The sequence below is a fragment of the Bolinopsis microptera genome, chromosome 9, assembly GCF_026151205.1.
Source record: "Bolinopsis microptera isolate Bmic1 chromosome 9, MBARI_Bmic_1.0, whole genome shotgun sequence".
Classification (NCBI taxonomy): Eukaryota; Metazoa; Ctenophora; class Tentaculata; order Lobata; family Bolinopsidae; genus Bolinopsis; species Bolinopsis microptera.
In genome coordinates, this window is record NC_087080.1 from 7,550,537 (window position 1) to 7,572,248 (window position 21,712).

General features: G+C 39.6%; 1 protein-coding gene and 1 long non-coding RNA gene across 2 annotated transcripts in view; one reads left to right on the forward strand and one right to left on the reverse strand.

The window, feature by feature from the left end:
* Window positions 1-21,712, reverse strand: part of LOC134821108 (uncharacterized) — a 40,103-nt gene that overhangs the window by 2,290 nt on the left and 16,101 nt on the right. The gene's annotated exons all lie outside the window — the stretch shown is intronic.
* On the forward strand, window positions 1,071-20,676 carry LOC134820999 (folylpolyglutamate synthase, mitochondrial-like). The gene is made up of 8 exons (XM_063831665.1): window positions 1,071-1,088; window positions 2,295-2,474; window positions 3,289-3,412; window positions 3,667-3,810; window positions 15,960-16,095; window positions 16,363-16,499; window positions 16,622-16,726; window positions 20,618-20,676. The coding sequence occupies exons 1-8, from the start codon at window positions 1,071-1,073 to the stop codon at window positions 20,674-20,676; spliced, it is 903 nt and encodes a 300-aa protein (XP_063687735.1).

Sequence of the window (21,712 nt, forward strand, 5' to 3'; positions counted from 1 at the left end):
AATACGTTATCCCCCCCCCCCCCCGCCCCCCCCCCCCCCCCCCCCCCCCTAGAAATGGGCTAGATACAGGGTAGAGTTCACATATCAACTCTGTACATCATGGCTGTGCATTAAGAAGTAAACACGATCTTTAAGATTTGACCGCTCGACTCGTATATCACATAAGGGACGGGAGCTCTTGCTAAAGGGGGGTTCTCGTATCTAGGGATGTAAGACGTACGTGCCAAAGGCATGCAACGGGAGTCAACCGATCAAGTGTTCTTAGGTATATAATTCAAGGAGAAAAGGAAATCGCGGCACGTGCGGAATCGCGATTTTTTGACGTTTGCAGCGACAAATCGCGATTTTCTCAGATCCTCACGACAGATCGCGATTATTTCAGTTCTCCGCGACAAATTTGTGCATTCTCCTTTAAATCTTCAGGCCAAATATCACGTTCTTTAAAAATGTAAGTATATGGAACCAATCACATCCACAGCCTTCCGAATGTATGTACGGACTTCAGAAGCTCATAATGATCAGGGTAGCATGAAACATGAACAAACGTAGTTTCCAGAAAATCTTTGAAAGAATTTCGACTTAGAAAATTTTCGGTCCGAGTAATTCTCCCGCCTGCATTCCGAGATCGCATTACAAGGGGTAAGCTTCGAGTCCAAAATCGTATATAGAGAGGTAGGTACTACTAAAAGATACAGACTTTAGTAAAGTAAACCGTTGACACACGCTGCAACCCCTTTTGATCGCAACGTGTAGCAAGTAAACCGGGAAAAATATGTTAGGCTCATAATGATCATTATGATCAGGGTAGCATAAACCGTGGAAAACAATTGGTTTCCAAAAATCCACTTTCACAAGCATTTCTTAACCCACTCGTCTGCTGACGTAACATTGTTAGCCAAAAACGTCCCTAAAACTTGACACGAGACATAAACTTGACCACTAGTCGACACCCCAATCAATGTATGGAAAACTGCAAACATTCACATGACGATGACTCACCCCACATGAGGAATTGTGCGAGAAGATGAACAATCAACAAAGGCAAAGATGAGGAAATAAAATAATGTGTAATGCGTGTTAGGCATAAGGTTAGTTAGGCATAAGGTTAGTTAGGAGTTAATTTGTTAAGTGAAATTGAATCATGAGGTTTGGAACCATGAGAACATTGATCAATTGTTAACACAATATATACGGACAACATCTCATGAGGGTAAAGGAAATATTTCTATGAACGTAGTGATCAGGAGTGTCAGCTTTATACTCGGACGACGAGCCCTCGGTCCCCACAAAAGATAATCTTTAGAATTATAGTTAAGGCTAGTAGTTCAATTTGTGTAAAGGAACTCATGGTCAGTCTATAAAACACATGAAAAGCAGTGTGCTCCATAGCCCTTAGTCTCTAGCTTTGTTATCAAAACACGTGATTCGATCACGTGATGCTATCTCATTGTAAACAGAGTTTATTCGTTTGATTACGTGTAGTATGGTAAAGTATTAACACAAGTTAACTAATAATACATATTATGTATATGAGTACAGATTCGAAGTGGAACATCGAGTTCCGTTCTGGCGAGCTGGAAGGAACTTTCGAGATCGTCTGGAAGGGCTGATCTATAATTTATAAAACTATGATATACAGACTACAAAGTTGACATGTTAACTCTCCCCTGTATCTAGCCCATTTCTAGGTCAGTTAAATTCTACTGATGGATCACATCACTAATTATACGTCACTAATTGGTGACATGATCTGATCTCCGTGGGACCCCTAATAATGAGGGGGCCTGGCCGTCGTGCAGTCACCGACAGTGACTGCACGAGCATTAGACTCATGAGCAACATAGCATTAGCACTTGTGACAAATGCTAATGCTATGTTGCTCATGAGTCTTTAGGATCTTTCCAGTTAACAGTCCAATGGCCCATTTGTGAATATTGTCATTGTTCGCTCGGCAAAAATCCGTTTTCAGCCACATTTCCGAAAATAAGCATTATAAGGTATATATTGCTTCATAATTTGTATATAATTATGGCTATTAGGCAAATTTTGGTGTATCGGAATAGTCTCTACGACGTTCCTGGGCTGAAATACAAAAATTCGAGGGACCGCAAAACCCTGAAAAAAGGTGTGGCCGAAACCGCCCATATTGGATTTATTACAAAAATGCAAAAGTGGCCAAATGTTTTAAGCATCATCTAAAGAGGTGATAACCGTCGAGAACTCGCTTTTAACACAAAAAGCTAACGAGTTTCCCTTTCGTCTCGGACTACAAGTATCACCTCTCTCCTACTCAGGTCAGGGAACGTATCAGACTTAACGGCCGAGTTATATCCCGAGATCTATTCTCCCACTACTTCAACGAGATCTGGGACATGTTCGAGCGGTGTGAGATTGCGGACCTAGAGAACAGTCCTGCTAGATTCCCGTCATTCCTCAAGTACATTGTTGTCATGTCCTACTACGTGTTTATTAAGGTGGGTCACGTGATCAGGTCTGGCGAATTTAAAAATCTTGTTGCTTTTACCAATAGTCTTATTTTGAACCATTTACATTTCCATCACAGCACTAAACCCTGTCTCACCCATCACTAAACCCTGTCTCACCCATCACTAAACCTTGTCTCACCCATCACTAAACCCTGTCTCATCCATCACTAAATCCTGTCTCACCCATCACTAAACCCTGTCTCATCCATCACTAAACCCTGTCTCACCCATCACTAAACCTTGTCTCACCCATCACTAAACCTTGTCTCACCCATCACTAAACCTTGTCTCACCCATCACTAAACCCTGTCTCACCCATCACTAAACCCTGTCTCACCCATCACTAAACTCTGTCTCACCCATCACTAAACCTTGTCTCACCCATCACTAAACCTTGTCTCACCCATCACTAAACCCTGTCTCACCCATCACTAAACCCTGTCTCATCCATCACTAAACCTTGTCTCACCCATCACTAAACCTTGTCTCACCCATCACTAAACCCTGTCTCACACATCACTAAACCCTGTCTCACCCATCACTAAACCCTGTCTCACCCATCACTAAACCCTGTCTCACCCATCACTAAACCCTGTCTCACCCATCACTAAACCCTGTCTCACCCATCACTAAACCCTGTCTCACCCATCACTAAACCCTGTCTCACCCATCACTAAACCCTGTCTCACCCATCACTAAACCCTGTCTCACCCATCACTAAACCCTGTCTCACCCATCACTAAACCCTGTCTCACCCATCACTAAACCCTGTTTCATCCATCACTAAACCCTGTCTCATCAGGAGCGGGTAGACGTGGCTGTGATAGAAGTGGGACTAGGAGGGAGGTACGATTGTACTAACGTTGTGGACCACCCTGCTCTCACTGCTATTACTCACCTGGGTTACGACCACTGCTCCATTCTCGGTGAGTGTGCGTGTGTGAAGTTAGATACAACATTTGTCGCATGTTGCTTTGTAGGTGTAGATATATTGGGGATTTGCAGAATTGTACCCTTAATTAAAGCCTGTGTGTATGCGCGCAGAGCTTAAGCAAGAACTGTAAATGGTATTTTTCTACATTCTAGATATTTATACGTAGTCACTAGTCTATGTAAATTAATGTATTTCAATGATTTATTTCCCTGTAATGTCACGTGATCTTACATAACTCCCGTCCAGGCTACACGATAGAGGAGATAGCAAACGAGAAGGCGGGTATAATGAAAGAAGGGGTCCCAGTGTTAACAGTTAACCAGCACTATACTGCTAGCTATCCTGTACTGGAAAGAGAGGCTAGAGAGAAGAGTACTGCTGTTATTAGGGGTAAGTAAAATGGTTTGTTAGTGAACTTTCCGTTCCTGTAATTGGCCTATCTACAATATATATAGGTAACTTTTGGCAAGGTCAAAAGTTTAATCGTGTTATCGTTTCACTGCGCATTTGACAATATTGATCGACAAATTAGATATGACAAAAAATGGATTAGAAACTGATAAAATGTTGGCCACAATTTCAAAATTTGAATTTTCTCACTAAAAATGACTCACTTTTACAAAGAAATATTCATACTATTAATAATAATTCAATTATAAGTGTCGGTTGTGCATTAATGAGCACTCATTTTAATATTTGTTCCTTTTTTGAGTTCTAGTTTCTCACCATTCCTTTAGACGTCACCAGTTCTCTCTGTCTACCTATCTCTCCCTGGTGTTCTGATACTGTTTTGACCTGAAGGTACTCTTTTATTGAACATATTCGGTTACAGACAATTCATTTTCCATCCTCCATAAGTACAGCAACGGGTTCAGGGCCGCATTGAGAAACTGTGAGATATCTCGCTCATTGTGAAGCTGGAGAAGATATGAACTCGTTAGAGGAAAAACCGGTCCTGGGTCGGGATTGATAAATGGTTGGACGAGACGGTGAGAGCATAACGTTTTGAGGTCAAGAGTTGCAGATAAGGAAAAAAAACTGCAGCAAAGACGATATTGTAACAGATGCCTGTGTTTTCTTCTGTGAGGACAGAGTTGAACAAGGTGCTTTGCCTGAGCTTGGTCGGTTACACAAAGCGAGTAATAACAGCAGGGTGGTTATTCCCACGTATATGCTATATTTGACCAAAGTACATTGTGTTTACCGGCATTTAATCTATCCATAGTATGCAATATCCACACCGGGGCTGTAGAACCCGATTGCGATCCTATAGTAGTGAGTTGTCCATGCAATGTGGTACAGAAAATTAAATTCCGAGGGAGTCCGAACTGCTTTTTTGTTGTCTTGTAAAAAGGAAAAACAATCACAATTGCTCGTGATATGGCTGCAACATGACAGCGAACATGGGACTTTTGCTGTTAGTTTTGGAAGACGAAATACCAAACCAAAGCAGAATGTAGGATCCGCAAATGGCCCGGGTTTCCTCGTGGTCCAATATGGTGCCCATAACAGGCAATTGAATTACACTGGAAACAAGCTTCCATTGGTGCAAGCTATGAGATACAGAAGGGGTCGACAACCCTTTTTCTTTGACTTGTGGAAGTGCCTCCAAGCCAGACAATTTCCTGGTAGTCCAATTTATCAGACAGAACCCCCACAGGACCTAGAGCCAGTAATCCATCGTAAATCGGAACGGAAGAGTTTCTTTTAAACAGCTGGTCAGAGTTGATGCTGTTGAGTCTGTCGCATTTTACCTGTATATTGTTTATAAAATATATTGAATTCATAAGTATTGGAAAATTTGAGGGAGGGTCTTCAAGAAAGGTATGGTCCATAATATCACTGGGATATTGCAATGGCCAAAGCTCAGGTATAATGTTATTTTTTTTATTCTGTGGGAATTATTCCTTGCTATGATTGCACAATCCTCATCCAGCCCGGTCTTCAAGACCATCGGTTGGGGGACTCAGATGTAATCTTTAAGTACAGCCACGAACAAAGGGCTAGAGCTTGCTATCAGCGCGGTTAAATGGGGTTTACGGTAAATCAAGGTTTAACTGATAACGTTTTTTTTTCTGGGAATTGCTGTTGGAGAATAAGGTTTAGGTCAAAAAGGTCGTTCACTAGCAGAAGAAGATCATGATCCTAGAATCTGTGATTTTATCAATCGGTTTACCACGCAGAAAAATATCGTGATAATCAATAAGTATGGAGTTTAATGTGGCGAAATTACCGATTTATTAAAGGTAGCGATTATAGTTTTCGACGATCACGCAACATGAAATAATTATATTTAACAGCTGCAAGCTTATTCTGTCTAGAACTATTTTAGTTTTATTATCATTACTTTGTAAACGGATTAAAAACTAATTTTCTAGCGTTGCTTGTGACACGGACAAATAAAAAAATTCTGGATTATATATGACTCAACCCTGGGTTTTAAATTGTTTCAGGCAATTGTACAAGACAATAAACGAATTGGATTTTATTCAATAAAAAAGACTTTTATATTAATATTTCTTATCGTGGATTTTAAATTCCTCAGTCCCTTAAGTATCATACTATCTTACAAGAAGGCAGCAAAACAATTTCTTTTGCCCCATACATTGTTAGCGTTGTAGGCAATATGAGACAAAATACTAAGAACTTGAATCACAAACTGAATGGAAAAAGATATCGATGGGTTTTCCGAAATCTCCCTTAGAAAACGAATTGCCCATTGCTTATAAGATTTGTGAGTGATCAAACAAAAATACGTAGTGTAGACTTGGCTGTGCAAAACAAAGGGAAACTGACGTTTTAGTAATACAACAATCTGTTACAGAGTACTGTAGGGCGCAAAATATACCGACTATTGCGAGGGTCAAAATTAAAAGTGCTCCACTTCTGCTTATTTGTTGACCACTCACATGACCTACAACCAACCTTTCCACGAATTCAGGGTCTCGCTATTTATTGAACAATACGTCGGCAATTTATCAAACGTTTACCACGCAGAAAAATCCGGTGATAATCAATAAGTATGGTGTTTAATGTGGCGAACATACCGAAATACCGATTTATAAAGTTAGCGATTATTGTTTTAGGACGATCACGCACAAGAAAATATTTATATTTTTACCAAGGCTGCGCCTATTCTGTCTAGACCATTTTTAGTTTTTATCATCTTTGTAAACGGATTAAAACTAATTTTCTAGCGTTGCTAGTGACAAATAAAAAAAAATACCTGGATTATATTTCACGACCCTCAAACCTGGGTTTTAATATGTTTAAGGCAATTGATACCAAAGACAAACTAAGGAATATTATTCTGTAAACTGACTTTTATATTATATTCTTATCGATGGATTTAAAATCTACCTCAGACCCTAAGTCTCTTACTATCTTACACGAATGCAGGCAAAACAATTTCTTTTGCCCTTATTGTTAGCGTTGCTAGCTATGAGGACAAAAATACTAAGAACTTAAATCACCAAAATGAATGGAAAACGAGAATCGATGGAGTTTTCCACTCCCTAAAGAGCGGAAATATTCAATCTGCCTTAAATCCCTAAATACCAATTAATTACCCAGATTATGATTAAATCTTGTGGCGTGTGTTAGGAGCATTAGAACTTGCCAAACTTGTGGTCCACCAAGTTAAAAATAATTCACTAAGATTAGTATACGTGTTCAGTTTGTTTTGTTAGTGGAAAATGGGGTTCTTAAAACTTATATATGCTTTACTTAGCTGACATTATAAAATGTTATCGAGGCTAAGAGAGAGACGCAACGCATTGGAAGAGTGAGATGGGTCAGGAGCAGATGGGGTCGAGGAAATTTATTAACTAAACATACTTATCCACTTATCAATGCAATGAGTATGATATTGTACTGACAACGGAGAGTGTTAACTTTAAGGGAAATAGAAGGTCTGCCCGCTATAATTAATTTAAACATTTAAAATTTGTTATATACAAGATAATTATGGTTTTTTTTAAACTATCTTAGTGTAAATCCAAAGGGACCTTGGAATTCATTGTCATGTGGGAATGCGAAGGACAATATAATTTTGTGATGCTAAGGACGGACCCCGGAAAGGCTGGATGGCCTGTGTACTCGAGGAAGCGGCAGACTTTACAGGTGTCACGGTCGATAACATCAGCAGTGACGGGGGGTCATATGATCAGAATCGTACATGACGTTGGGTGGGTGTGTCATATTTTCTTCAAAAAGCAGTTAGTACTCTTGTACTAAGTGGTGGTTCTGCTGCTCATTTCCAGAAAAAACAGCTGGTACATGGTTACTAAAGGGTTCATTTTTGTTGGTCCAACCCCATCAAAAAAACCATTTTAGCTCAAATTTTCAATTTTGGGAATGGTTTTGAGGTTTTTTTTGAGTTTTTTGTGGGTTTTAATTTTTATTATTTTTTGTAACTTTTTTATCTATTCGATACATTGTAAACAAAACCCCCTACTAATAGTGAGTATAAATTGCCCATTTCCAATGTTTGATGAGCTGTTTAAAGCCAAATTGTATAGTGTGGGTATCTTATTTTATATACCAGGACTCAGTTAGTACGTGATTTCTAACATTAGTACCGCAAAAAGGGGGGTTGCGTGTCATTAATATTTATCCGAAAATCGTTTGTACCGTGGGATGGGGGTAGGTGGGTCCTTTTGTAAAAGTCTAAAAACTGCACTTAGTCGACGGTCACGTACGGCACTTAGACCTGATCACCCATGGAGGGAAAACATTTTACACCGTAGAAGGATGTGTGTTGATGCACGCCACTCAACGATTAGGAGGCGACCCTCTTATGTGAATGTATGTACTATGTTTGTATGTTATGTACCTTGAGTCGCCTAAATTAATTCGACGATAGCCGGTTTGACAAGACGAAGTAAAAGCTGCAATTTAGCAAAGAAGCTCAACAATTGGATGTGGGCGGGTGAACAATAGAGCTCTGTGGGAGTGCTTTAGTTGACAGCCGGAAACGTCGATTATTTCTTTTAATTTTTCACCAAAAGGGTTTTTTCATAGCCTGTTACACTTTGTTTGTCGGGAGCCGTGATGCTCCTCTACTGATACTAGAATGTTAAAAACTCACGCTCGGCCTTACGAGTTTTATGTCAAATTTGAATAATGACAATTCCGTTTACAATGGTATATCTGAATTATAATGGTATAGAAATTACTTAACCGGACCAATTAATGAACTTGTAAAGAACTACACAAACAGTTGTAAGTGTCTTAATTCTACGGTCGTATGACTTGGCCTATGGTGCACGTAAAGTATTGAATTGCAGAGAAGAATCTTCAAAATCTGAAAACAAGTTCAAAATAAAAAAATCTTTAATTTTATAAATGATTTTGAGAGCGACTATTTTAATAGGGGGTCGTTCATATTACAAAATAATCACTTTGGACAATTCTTAAACCCCCCCCCCCTTCTTAATCAGTTGTTCACATAGCGTTGTGTCAAAAATACCCCCAAGCGTATCATTTGAAACCCCTCCCTCACGGTTGATTACGTGATATGTGAAACGGTCCACTAGATAATTTCTATTTATAACCATCACTAGATAAACACTCAACATATTGGATTATTTAACTATCTGGAGTTTTACCCGGCAACCGATCAATTCTGGGGTGGGTCTCGATTCTGTCTTTCTGTTTCATTTCGTTAATCCCACTTTTAGTTCTCACTTTCCCCGGACCTCTCTTGAGTCCTCTTCCGGTGTTCTGAACAGGCGGGTCCTCACTCGACCGGCCGGGACCTGGCATCAACCGCTTTATGGATTATTGTCAAATCGGAAATATTTCTTTGATAGACAATCTCATTTCCTTCATCCTACATGGTAGAGCAGTGGGTGTAGAGAAGCGTTTAGGACTGGACAGAAGATCTCTCTTATTGGCCAAACTGTAGAAAAAACACTGAACTCGTTTGAGTATATCTTCCCAGGGTAGCTGCCATCAGTGATGTGGCAGTAAAAAGAATGATTGTTCTGAAGGTTATGATTTGCAGAGAAGAAAAAAGTTGCTGCAAAGTATGATATCGTACATCGATGCCTCGTGTTATTGCTGTGAGAGTGATTACATATCGGTTCTACTCTCCCTCAGCTTGATCACGGATGTCACAAAAGCAATAAACAGGCTAAGGGTGGTACACCAACGCATAGGCTATAATTTGCAAAAGTACATTGTTTTGACCGCCGCGTTTTGGGTGTCTGATCATACCCGCCCATCTCGAACTCATTAACCCCTCCTGGACTGTAGAAACCGGTTGAGTCATTAAGTAGGAGTTGTCCATGATATGTGGAACTGAGTAAATTACGTGCGAGATCAGAAATGCTTTTTTGTTGCCCTTGTTAAAAAGGAAAAAAACAATCACAACTTGCTCGTGATATGGACTGCAAACATGGACAGCAAATCATGGACATTTGTGCAGTATTAGATGGACAAATCCCACCCAGTGCAGAAGAATTATTCCAAATGGTCCAGGTTTTCGCGTGTTCAACATGCTGATAATTACTGGCAAATGAATAACATTCGAACAACTGTCAAAAGTGCAAGCTATCTGATACAGAAGGGTTGACAAGCCTTTTTTCTTTGAGTTGTGGATGTGTCTCCAAGCCAGACAATTTCCTGGTAGTCCAACTATCAGGGACAAAAGACCAGACCTAGAGTAGTAATCCATCGTATATCCGGTATCGAAGATCCTCTTGTAGAGCTTGGACATCTGGAGTTGGTGGTACATCGTCCATATCACCTGCATTGTGGTTTATTTAAAAAACCAGCGAATGCTAAATACCCGTTTGTGTGAAATTCTGGAATGTAACACAAAGAAAGGAGTCGAAGGAAGTTACCACAGTACCCAGACCATTGACTTACATGTTTAAATGCAGGGCAATGAGCATGGTAAGCTTAACGGGGGGGGGGGGGGGGGGTGGGGCCCCCCGTCATGGGTAATTTTTTTGTGAACTTGAATTCGAGATAGAAGTTTACCAACAAACTTGGACCTGTGACTAACTTTTGAGGGGGTCCGGACCCCAACCGCCAAACGGTGCTTGCGGGCAGCCACGCCATTTTGGTCCAAATTAGCCCATGTAGCCACATTACCCTGACAATGCCCAAACCCAGGTTTATGGTGCTCTATTGTAGCTAGTGGTCCTACCTCGGAATAGGAATTTCATCAAGATGGACAAAAAATGAATGAGTTATGAGCCAAAAACCATATGCCCATATTTGGGATTAGCACAAATTTGGTAGGATTTTCCCATAAAATTAGTCAAACATCAATATTTTTGGGATGAGTTAACTTTCATGAAAGGTAGGGCCTAACTACATAATTCTGTAAGGTTATAGCTTTATATCTGTTTAAATGTGGATACTAAGGCACCAATACGCAATAAAATGAACAAATTGCCCGTACTTTCGTTCGCGATATTCGCGGAATTGATTTCATCTTTTTGGAAATACTCCAATAGTTTACAATATTTTTGCATGAATTTTCGGAAATCGACTCTATATCGCATTTTCGACCTTATTCCAAAAATATTTGGCGGGCCAAATTCTTTTCCTGAAAATTTGCTCTGCTAAATTGGCCTTAATTTGGACCAAATATTGGGCCGTGGCTGCTCCGCAGGCAACCGTTTGGCGGTTGGGGTCCGGGACCCCCTCAAACGTTCGGGTCACTGCTATCTCGAATTTCTAAGTTCACAAAAAAATACCCATTGGCCACAACCCCCCCCCCCCCCCCCCCCCCCCCCGCCCGGCCCTGAAGCTTAACAATGCTCATATTGCTCCTGAATTAAACATTGTTATGTCAATGGTCTGGGTACTGTGTACTTCCTTCGACTCCTTTCTTTGTGTTACATTCCAGAATTTCACACAAACGGGTATTTAACATTCGCTGACAGATTACATGTTACCCCTTAGGCCTTAAGTGGTGTAATGAGGATATATTTACATAATATCTTCTATACCTGGCCTCACCATGGGACTAGAATCTGAGTTAGGTTACCTCTTAATGAACAACAGTTGAATTGAAAGCTTATAACAAAGAAATTATCTCCATTACATTACGATAGCAAATGGGCAGAATAGGACTTACGAGAGTCTAACTGCACATCAGGTTCGCTGAAAATCTTCTTGAGTACACTGATGTCGCCCTCATCAAGATACAGGAGCTGTTTCAAGTAAATTGTTTAAGGCGCTCATTGTTTTAATATGCCTTGTACTCTCATCACCTCTTCCTCGACTATAATCTCATCCTCATACCCCTGAGTGACCCCAATAATCGAGAGCTTGTGATTTTAGCAGATGATATCTTGGTCAAGTGGATAAACTTACAACCGAACTGCAGAGAATCCCTCATCTCGCGATTCCTCTCAAGGCGCAGCGCTCTCGACGCGCGCACGCTGTCATCAGCGTCTCTCTATAGCGCGAGCGCACCCTTGACCACTAATCAAATACCTTTACAATCAGCTCAAAAATAAATCAGTACCTTTCACAAGAATATTTTATTTACAAAAAGGCGAACTAGGACTAAATCATAAAAAACATCTATGGTAGAGGGACGAATATGGAACTGATAGTTGTTACCAACTTATGCTGAAAGATTAATACTATTACCGTCAGTCACCAACTACTTATGTAGGTATGACAGAGAAACCTTTGATTTTAACGAACCAAAAGAGACGAGCCGGTAAAAAGTAATGTACGTATGGATCGTTTAGGAAATGTATCGAGAGTAACTAGATCATTGGTTCGATTATGAAAGTTTTTACCGAGTGTACAAAACATCTGCCTCAATATACACACTGAGAAAAGAGAAATGTTGTTAAAGTATTTTAGTACAATCGGGGGGAACCAGGGTCCCTGAGTCGGCACCAAATTTATCTAAGCAATCTCAGAAGCCGAGTTGAGCTTTATTAACAACATTTCGTATTTTTTCGGACAACTGGGTACACTGGTTTAACACCACTGTATCATATTGTATGACTATGTGGCAGATTTCAATCAAGATAGTCATTATAGCGAATTATGAAGTATTAACGTTGACTGTCGAAATTAGAAAATTTCTTAAGATTGGTTCATCAACATGGTTGCCGGGCCTGATGAAACTGGAAGAATAATATAAAACTGTGCAGTAACTCAGTAAGTTAGATACTTTCAACGCTGCTGTTTATCAAACTCGAAATTTTTTTTCAAGGAATTTTATTTAATTCATTAATACATAATTTATAATTCTCTTATCATATTAAACTCTACTGAACTTCTTAGCTAAATAATAGGAAATTTCCAAGTATTCCTTAATAAATCTAAAGTTAAGCTAATTAAGCTATTAATCTAAAGTTTTTACTGCATTAAGATCATTAGTCACATCGAATTGTTATATGTCTATATGTTATGTCTAGATGAGAGCTAATCATGACGTATCAGTATCACAAAGCAACGAAACATACAGTTCTGCACTTTAACTGCCCTCACAAGTGTAGCACGTGCAATATTTACTTGCTAACACTCTAACACAATGTTTTATTCTTACTTAAACTTTCCCTCACTTCCGACCTTCATTAAAGACTCTAAAGTCTAAATCAGAATTACAAAATGGCACTAGAGTACGTGGCACAACCTTGCTTAATCGCGAGTGAAAAAATCTGCAAGCTAAAAGTAAATTTTTGACAGCTACAGATACTTTTATTGTAAGACAAGCTTTAACGGTTTCACTCTCGAACGCAATAGCGGAGATATGATACATAACCTAATGAACAGTCCAAGTAACATCTGAATGCCTTTCTCGTCTGATTGTTTTTAAATTATCTTCTTGCACTTTTCAGTAACCCCCAATTATCGAAAATATGAGAATTTTTGCTGTCCTGTTTTTTCACGTTGTCTAGTACGCCCACGAGTCTGTTTTTCAGGACGCCGCCCTATAATCTGGAACTCACCACCCCTCCCCTATCCCTGTATGGGAAAAGGAATTTGGGGAAAGGAAATGGCCGCGGTAAATCGGGAATTGCGGTAAATCGAGGTTTTACTGTTAAATACGGTTTTTTAATAACACTATTTTCTCAGGCAACTCCTGACAAAATACCGTGTTTAATAAATCAATGAAAAGAATAGATAGATATATCATATATATATATATATATATATATACTTATATATCACAAGATTGAATTCACAGCGGTAAAATTCCAGACTGACGATGAAGAAAATATTGTATTATATTCGGGTCTCAAAGTCTCGAGACAAATCTCAGATATTAACGGAACAAAAGCTACCATTGACAGAACGGGAAAAAATCCGTTTATATATACAATGCACTTCAAATGCACTTAAGGGACTGCGCTATTTACACAACATTTAACTGTCTAGGCAGTAGATGACGAACAATAAACGGTTTGGGAGAGTTAGCGCAGAGATAGTGTAGGAAGAACCATGTTCATATAACTGGTCTTAGGTCAGTTTATCCCATTTTCAGGGTTAAACACTACGTTGATCCTTTCTTTGTTAATAATTGGTGTGAATTTATGATCCTTACTACTGCAGTACCAGTCTAGTGAATACTGATAACCTGCCTGAGTCGATTAAAGATTTGCTGATTACAAGTAAAACTAAGAGATATTTGGTACGATTGTCTTTATATGACCAGTTTAAGGTCGCTTAATAATGATTGCCAATACAATCAGACGTAGCAAGCGCTTGAAATTTGTTCAGATGTTAATAAGGTAATAAACAATTTGACAGATCAAAACATCTGCACTAATAGTAATTCGTCACACCAAATGAGACAGTGTCAAAACTTAAAAAACCCTTTAACAAATTCACACGGGAATTGAGCAAAGTAACAACAGTGTCCAAAGTTCGGCTTCTAATTTCGTGAGAGGCTGGATAATTACTTTCTAATGAGTAATGAGTACACATTCAGTTGTGTGACTTATTTACCACCTGTCTATTGCTTATAAACCTCATGAAGCCACTGTGTGGCAAGATAATATTTCCAAAATTATGGTCGCGGCTAAATATTTGGTTGATTCATCTGGCAACAAAATTCGGTTTCTTTAGATTTAATCACTCAGGTATGACCACTATGTTTGCCATCTTTAAAATGTAGCCCGGGACGAAAAGCAAGGTACGACTATTTGACCGAGCCTGATGGGGAGATGACCACATTAACTACCGAACGTCACAACTCACAATATAAGCATTCAATTTGAAGCAAACTAGCGGTAAAAAATGGAATTATCATTCCTGTCGGTCTCGAATTGTGAAGCTTAAAGGAGACAATTTTGCCGTCGATGGTCTCTATTTCAAGTGATTCATACTTTCTGTTTATCACCGCGCGCCACCTTATTCAACATTTCTAATTTCTCTCGATTTCCCAAAAATTTAAGAAATACCTGGGCAATCCGATTAATAAATACCAAATTGGTAGAAAAACTGTTTGTCCTATTATGAGCCAATAGAATATTAAAATTAGAGTTATTCAGCTCTTAATAAAGTAATAATAATCTGCTAATGTGACAAACCCGCCCGAGATAAACATTAAACATGGTAATGTCATGTGAAGGCTTCATTTTTATTTTACAAACACTTCTCTTTTCCTTTAATCCGTCCTCCTGTTTTTATAATCGTCATCTGATAATAGTTCTTAATTAACCTGACTCAACCAGTTTGAGGTTAATTCTATAATCAATTATTATCAGACTACACAATAATTATTTTTAATATTTTAATAATAATATTAAACATTGCACTCCTCAGTGCCTCCGTTGTCCCACTACCCCAACCCGCCGACTCTGACTCAGCACTTGGTCAGATAACATTTCCCTGTCACTGCAGATAGCTAAACATTGGCTCAACTTGAACCCTCATCACCAGGTAATACATCTGTTATCACTTATCTTACTAATGTTAAGGGACTATTAAAACTGAGCTCTTGATGCTTAGCTCCGCGGACATCTTTGCTTCAGTTTTAATATAGAGTACCAAGCCACCGAGGAGTCATCTCCAACAAAAACTTGGATAAACTTTGCAATGCTGAACCATTGTCAGAAAAAAGTGGACCGTAGTCAGTGGAGAATGTTAGGATATGTTTTATGGGGTCTCGTTGATGGACCAGCGTTTCCCTCGATCAATTTTTTGATCTTACCAGGGAGATGAGGTTGACCCCGAAGTAATATATTCTCGCTGAGTGTGCATGATTTATGTAAACGAAATATTTTTGATCTCTACTATCTCCGTAATTTACCTTCGATTGTTTACTTTAATGATTATTGCACTATTCAGGGGACAAATATAGGACCCCTGTTGAACGGTGATGTTTCCTGTCATAAGGAGCCTGCTAAAGCAGTCCCTTCCGATTCAAGATTACCTTCCTTCAGAGGATGCTATTCAACGTAATTGCAAACTCTTAGATTTGTATTGGTAAATTTATCCGAGTTTAGTCAGCTTCTTTGATTATTCAACCTAGAAACGAAAAAGTGTCCTTGTATTTTCAGGTTATACATGAAGTGTAAGTCTACTCCAACATTTCCCTTGTGTTTCAGGAATAATGACGTGTCAGTGGCCCGGAAGAAACCACGTGATCTACCGAGACAAGGTAGCCTACCACCTTGATGGAGCCCATACTCCCGTCAGTATTGGTCTGTGTTCACAGTGGTTCAAAAACTGCACCGCTGACAGGTGGGTTCCGTTGCACGGTCGGGAGTTTAGAAGTGGTGTCGTCCCATAGTGAATATGATCAAACGCCCTCAAGTTGCCTTTATTTTTGCTCAAATATTTGCTCTTCTTTCCGATTTTGAAAGTTTCGTAACTGGTCAGTATTTTGTTGTCCTGTGAGGAAGAGTGTAAGTCGGTTTAAAAACCTTTACATCCATTTGTCTAATCTAAAATTACCCTGCAATATAAATATTTTCATCTCACCGTTTTAACTCCACCCCGCTATTTCAGTCGAAGGAAAGTATTGGTGGTGAATACAACACGTGACAGACATTTGGCCGATTTCCTGGATATTATCAGAAAGGACATCACGCCTGACCTCATAATATTCTGTCCTAACATCGCCAGCAACAAATATATCGTCAAAGGTTTGAGCTTCCTTATACTTCAGTAACGTTTTGCTTCACGACAAGATTGGAAATGTACGCTGATTATAATAACCCTAATCATTAATAACTAATTTTAATTTTATTAAAACTTCCCCTTTCAGACTGTGAATGGCCGGAGGATATGAAGCAAGCTATGATAAAAAGAGCACATCAGAACAAAGACGAGTGGAGCGAGACTGGTATTCCTGCACTGTCCTTCTCCTCAGGTAGCTGGTCTCAATGTTTAAAGTCATTTGGTGTTTTTTATATGAAACTTTAATTTGATTACTAATTTTGTTATATGAATATTTATTGTATAACGGAAGAAAACGTCGTTGTAAGCAGCTGGATCCAGCCTATTATAAATTTAGTGCATAATTAACTTGCTCTCCTTTATCATTAAAGAAACGTTATATAATTAAAATGAACCCGCTTGGTCAACTAATAAAACATTTTACTAATATAGTAATAGCGATTGCTCGCCACTTATTCCCTGTCATGCCAAATTATCTAAGTTTGAAACGTTTCTCAACATTTCACAAGCTTAAATCTAAATTAAAGTCATAAATTAATAATTTCAAATTAAATTACTTTGATGTCGACCTCTCCTATTTATAAACTGATTATGCAAAGCAAATAATTTTAAAAACGAAAATGAAGGGGTACACTAATCGTATCCAGCCTTAACACGAACAAATCTATTATTTAGGGATCATTTTCAATTTACATGGTAACTTAAGTCTTTACCACACTAGGGACATTTAGTCACCTCCTCGTCTTGGTACTAAACGGGTATTCTAATTCTATTATTCGTCTATTACAATCGACATTATATAAAGTTTACTATTGCCCCATTCTAAATATTGCGCGGAATGAACAGAGAAGCAGGATCAGTTTCGGGGTTAACTGGTCAAAAATGATGTTTAACCTTTCAAGATTAGTTTATAGTCAAAACAGATTGGGAAAATCAGGATTTTTACTGTATTCGGCAAGGCCTCCAACAGATATTAAGGAACCACTTTCCAATTCATACGTATTTCAAAATCTATATAATGAAATTTTAATTTTAGAATTAAAGTAATCGATTGAATAACTTTTGATAAAAGTATTTAAGAATTTTATAGCACTCGGGTTAAATCTCAATAACATAAAACAACGAAAAATATATTTTGGAAAAAAGTGTACAATCTGATAAAAATTTACAAATTCGTATTTATTCAAATCATGCCCAATCAAGAGGCGTATAATTGTTTGATGTCAATGTGACATGTTCTCAATACATTTACGATAATAATCACACAAACGAATAAACATCGATTAGTTAAACTAAAGAGTAAAGTTTTGCCACTCTTGATTACTTGCTCACACTCGCTTTTCTTAACTTGCTCACGATCCACTTATCCATCTAATCTGTGCTACGAATTACTGAGAATATCAGTTCATGTTATCTGCTAAACTCCATTACACTGAAAGGGTGGGTTGTCTTGTGGGCAGCCCCGGTCACTATCTCCAACTCCCACTCGCATTCCTCCTCCGGGCACTCTCCTCCCACCCTCTTCTCAACCAGAACTTCTGCTTCAGATGGCAGTGTTACACTTTCAGCTTGGTTCAAGCGCGCTCCTTATGTACAGCAGTTATTTCCTGTTCCTCACACTTCAACTCAGCACACGGATACCTGAACCAGCTCCACAGGTCAGAGCCCCTGATTCAGGTAGTGGGGTAGCTTTACCGTACCCTGAGCCTGGTTCTCTGTTGAATTTGTCACAGTAAATGTGTGCATCAGGACACGGGCTCACTGACCCCTCCACTGCACACTCTTCAGTGAACATCAGCCTCCAGTTGGTCCTGAACCCTGCGTCACTGTCCCAACACAACCCAAACTCAGTGTCACTTTTATCCGCCACATCCTCCACAAACTCCTCCCCACCTCCCAATCTAACATGCCCAGACATGACCCCATCATAGTACGCGTAGAAATGAGGACACGCTGCTCGGAGGTGAAGTCCAGTGAACCTCACCTCGCAACCGCTCTGTCCCAACATCACCCCCACTCCCTCATCCACCTCCAGCTTCTCTCCTCCTATGTTTATCAACCACCCCCTCTGGAACTCAAACGCTGTGGTTCCCACGAAGAATGTCATGGCCATGAGAGCGCTACCTCCGTCGTGCACGTCGAATGTACCGTATATATACCAGCCTTGGCTGTAGTCAGTATTGACCAAAGAGTTAGCCGCCAGAACATGAGAACAAGCATATTCATAGTTGCTTACAGCTCCGTGGAAATCTGTCTAAAACCCACAGGGAAGACAATGCAGACATGGTACACCCTGGTGGAGGAGGGTGGATGATGTTGTTGCGGGTGTAGACACAACGCTCTCCCTCTTACCTTTGCATGATATTACACACTTTCTGACCTCCCCACTCCGCTGATGTTACAAACTTATTTACTTTCTTTCTGATCTCTTGGATGTCATTTTCCGTTTAGGTACAGGTTATTGAGGAGGAGGGTATCCCGTCTCTGGTCAGCCCTGAATTATTAAAACCACTTCTTTTCCCACGAGGGTGCATATCAACAGGGTATATCGGACTGAAAACACTATGGGTCGCTTCCTCAGCTTGACACAATCATAATACGCACATTCCGGTGTACCCCATCCAAACACATTGTCTCCCACATTGAACACTCGTTGAAAAACAGCTCGCACGTGTCCGTGCACAGAAGTTTTGGCTCGGATAAATGGCAGTCGAACACACACTCGCACTGGAACGTACCCGTGTCGTAGTCAGGGAAACAAGTCTGTTGCTCGAAACAGTTAGAGTCAGCACAGAGGTCCCTTAACTGAACAGGACTGGTAGCGCTATCTCCACCGCGATGGAGGATCATCATCGTGACACACGCACGTGTAAATTCACCTTCCTCTGGTTGAAGCGTTGCTGTACTTGCTGTACTTGCGGGCCCCCCCCCCACCCCCCCCCCCCCCCACCCCCCCCCCCCCCGGGGTGAGGTTGTTCGCCGAAACCCCCCAACCAAATGAACGGTAGCTGTCCCTGAATTGCCTCAATTGTTCATCTGAAGGAACCTCCTCGTCGGGTGTATAGACCCTGCTTATCACACCTCTATCTGTTTTACATGTGACAGTGAGATCGGTACCCGGTTCTATCCACACTTCAGACGGGAATGTTAACCGAGCATTTACTGAGAGAATGCCAGCTGTAAGCACTACAAGGAAAACTAGCACAAACTGCATTGCACAAAACACAAAATTCGGTAATATCTAATAATACCCCGAAGAATCTTGTTAGCGAATGTTTGAAAACTGTTACAATACAACCCATAACAAAATTATCATTCCGAATCACAGTTAGGTATTCAGCGCGGCATAATAAGACATGATATGCGAGCCTTGGCTCTAATTACTGCTTTAATTTTCTAGACAGTATAAAAGTATAAAATCATCCGCTTACGAACGTGTGTCCGTGAGGGTTCCAAGTGTTCGCTAATGACCCAAGAGTCCACCGATGAAGTTATTGTTGATTTCTGAGGGGCGATGGATCGGATATTAGAGTGTAACAATTAGGTTATGACTACTCCAATGATTGAAGGATTTTAATTGAATGATCAATCTCTAAAATGTTAATAACTCTCTGCAGAAAATGGCAGGGAGCTCTCGCGAAAATGTTTTAGGCACTCGCAGAATCGAATTAAGCAGGCACAGCGGCACACTTTTTAAAATTATAGGAAAATTGTCTCCATTTAAACCGACAAAAATTGTAATCACATACTATACGATGAGCATAACATAATAAAATTTTTATGTTGACTTCAGTATTCAGCCAGATCTTATTTATACACATTTTTCCTTAATCATCACCGTGGTGTCTGCAGTTGCTGCTGCTGGTGGAAGCACAATCCTGATTATTCACGTGACACTGCACTGTTGTAGCGGGTATTATTAAATAGGTGGCACTAATAGACAGTAATCTAGCTCAATGTTCACTGTCTCGGGGATCATACCTGTCTGGAATATTTCATTTTATCGCAAATCACAAATCTATTTCCAGTTTCTCGTAATTTCTCTCCGTATTGCCTTATTCTCTTATTAAATCTCCTTTTTCAGTTGAAGAAGGTGTAGCGGCACTAGAGCAAACTAGCCCAGTCTCCAACCAGGAACAATGATGCCTGATAACAGGAAGCTTAACACGTGATTGGAGCCTCGCTCCCAGGTCTTAAGCACTTCGGAGGATGGAATGGTGGTGGAAACAGGTGGGTGGCTCCTGAAGCAAACTCTGCCTGACTTGTGGACTAGTTCTGAGGACGCCACCTTGTTTATAACTTATTTGATCTCATCACATCACTTTTTCCATTCGATTTTAGAGAGCTAGAGGAAATTTTATCGACTCTAAGTAGTGCTAGAGGAAAATTTATCGGATTCATGTCAAAATTTTTTTAGTTCCATGGCCCATACCAAGATTTGAAGGGCTCGAAGTAATATTTTTTTATTTCTAAATGTTTTCAGACTTAATATCGGAGGGTACTTTATTAAGGTGTAGCATTCGGTATATGAATGGAAATTCTATTTTATCAGCATTTTGGTATATCTTCTGTAATGATGTTAAGATGTATATACGTGTTGTTAATCTATTACCTAACTTTGTATTAATCATTGTCTTACAAAATTATATGTGTGTTCCATTTTCGTAAATTCGATAAACTTTAATGAGAAAGAGATGGGATTAATGTTGCGCCAATTCTTGGGTCTATTTTATCACAGCTTTCTGACGGAGGTCTTAACAGTAACACAACTCGGTTAACTTGGCTCTTTCACATTTCAATCGTTGGAATTGCAACGCGCCCAACCATAATCTTGCAAGAATTTAGTAAAGTATTGCATGGTTGTACGTGTCATCCCATTATTGAAGAATGGATAGATGGCGATTGGTTTTGCGACTTTCACGCGCACTAATATCGTTCTAATTTCCGCTAACAAACCATACAATTCAGTTCACACAGTCATTATTTAAAACTTACAGTTATTTAATCAAACAAATTTTTATTTAACAAACAGGTCATGCAGATTCTCCAGTGTTTTTGTTAAAAAGTACACAGGTTATCATTTTAAAAAGTACAAATTGAAGTTGATACGATAGTTTACTTTACAGTTCATCAAATTGAGACATAACAGCAGTCAGCCAGAGTATAAGTCATGGGCGGC